We start from the raw sequence: 934 nt of genomic DNA on the forward strand, positions 1-934 counted from the left end.
ATCAATAAAACAAGTTTTTATTCTCTTCTGATATGATAGATATAATATTTTCATATACAGCAACCTGGCGAGAACTTCTACACGTTTAAGAATGCCATTGTCGTGATGCCGTCACGGCCCGGTAACATTCTCACGGGAACAGATCGCGCTTATCCTGTCAGCTGCAAGCTCGATAAACCCAATCAAATTGTCTCCTTTAAACAGGTGAGCAATTCTTACTTATTGTATTGTTATTCATAATAATAATTAACTTGCGTTTACTGGAGGGGATACTTACGGTTTACGTATGGTTATGGTGGGAGTAATTTAATACACAATGTTAATTACAAACCCAATCAAATCGGCGCCGTTAGTCAGGTGAGCTGTACTATAAGCCGATTTAATTTCTACTTATTTTGTTGTCATTTATAATAATGAATTAACTTGCGTTTACTGAGCAGGGTACTTTTCCGATTTTCCGATTACGGTTTATGTACGGTGACGGTGTCAGCAATTCAGTGCTGTGTTAAAGTCTGTCTGATATGTATACGCGGTGGCTAGTGCGCATGTACAAACACGGAAGATGAGCCAGTGTGAGATGGCATCACTGCGGTCATCAAACGACACGTTGTATTTGTTTTCCGCGCGTGTTTTTCACACTACATGCAAAAACGCTCGGGTTCCTGCTACTGTCGTTAAAACCTCCTTCTCTTTCTCCCGCCCCCTCTCTCTTTCTCTCTCTCTCTCTTTCTCTCTCTCTCCCTCTCTCTCTCCCCTCTCTCTCCCCCTCTCTATGTCTTACTCCCTTTTCCCGTTTATAGAATGTGAACACAGGCAGCCAGATTGGAGAAGGACGGACGTATTCCGGACCTGCACAGAGGAAAGACAAGTTGTCTGGAAATGTCAGCACGCGGATATCTATCAGGTATATAGACTTCCTATGCTTATATATGCT

At 42.3% G+C, this 934-nt stretch overlaps 1 protein-coding gene across 1 annotated transcript in view; it reads left to right on the plus strand.

The window, feature by feature from the left end:
• Nucleotides 1-934, plus strand: part of LOC106820212 — a 17,927-nt gene that overhangs the window by 6,589 nt on the left and 10,404 nt on the right. The window contains exons 5-6 of the mRNA XM_014824753.1: nucleotides 61-204; nucleotides 801-904. Coding sequence (XP_014680239.1) covers nucleotides 61-204; nucleotides 801-904 — 248 coding nt within the window. The remainder of the gene's footprint in view (nucleotides 1-60; nucleotides 205-800; nucleotides 905-934) is intronic.

Source organism: Priapulus caudatus, unplaced genomic scaffold, assembly GCF_000485595.1.
Source record: "Priapulus caudatus unplaced genomic scaffold, Priapulus_caudatus-5.0.1 Scaffold41, whole genome shotgun sequence".
Classification (NCBI taxonomy): domain Eukaryota; kingdom Metazoa; phylum Priapulida; class Priapulimorpha; order Priapulimorphida; family Priapulidae; genus Priapulus; species Priapulus caudatus.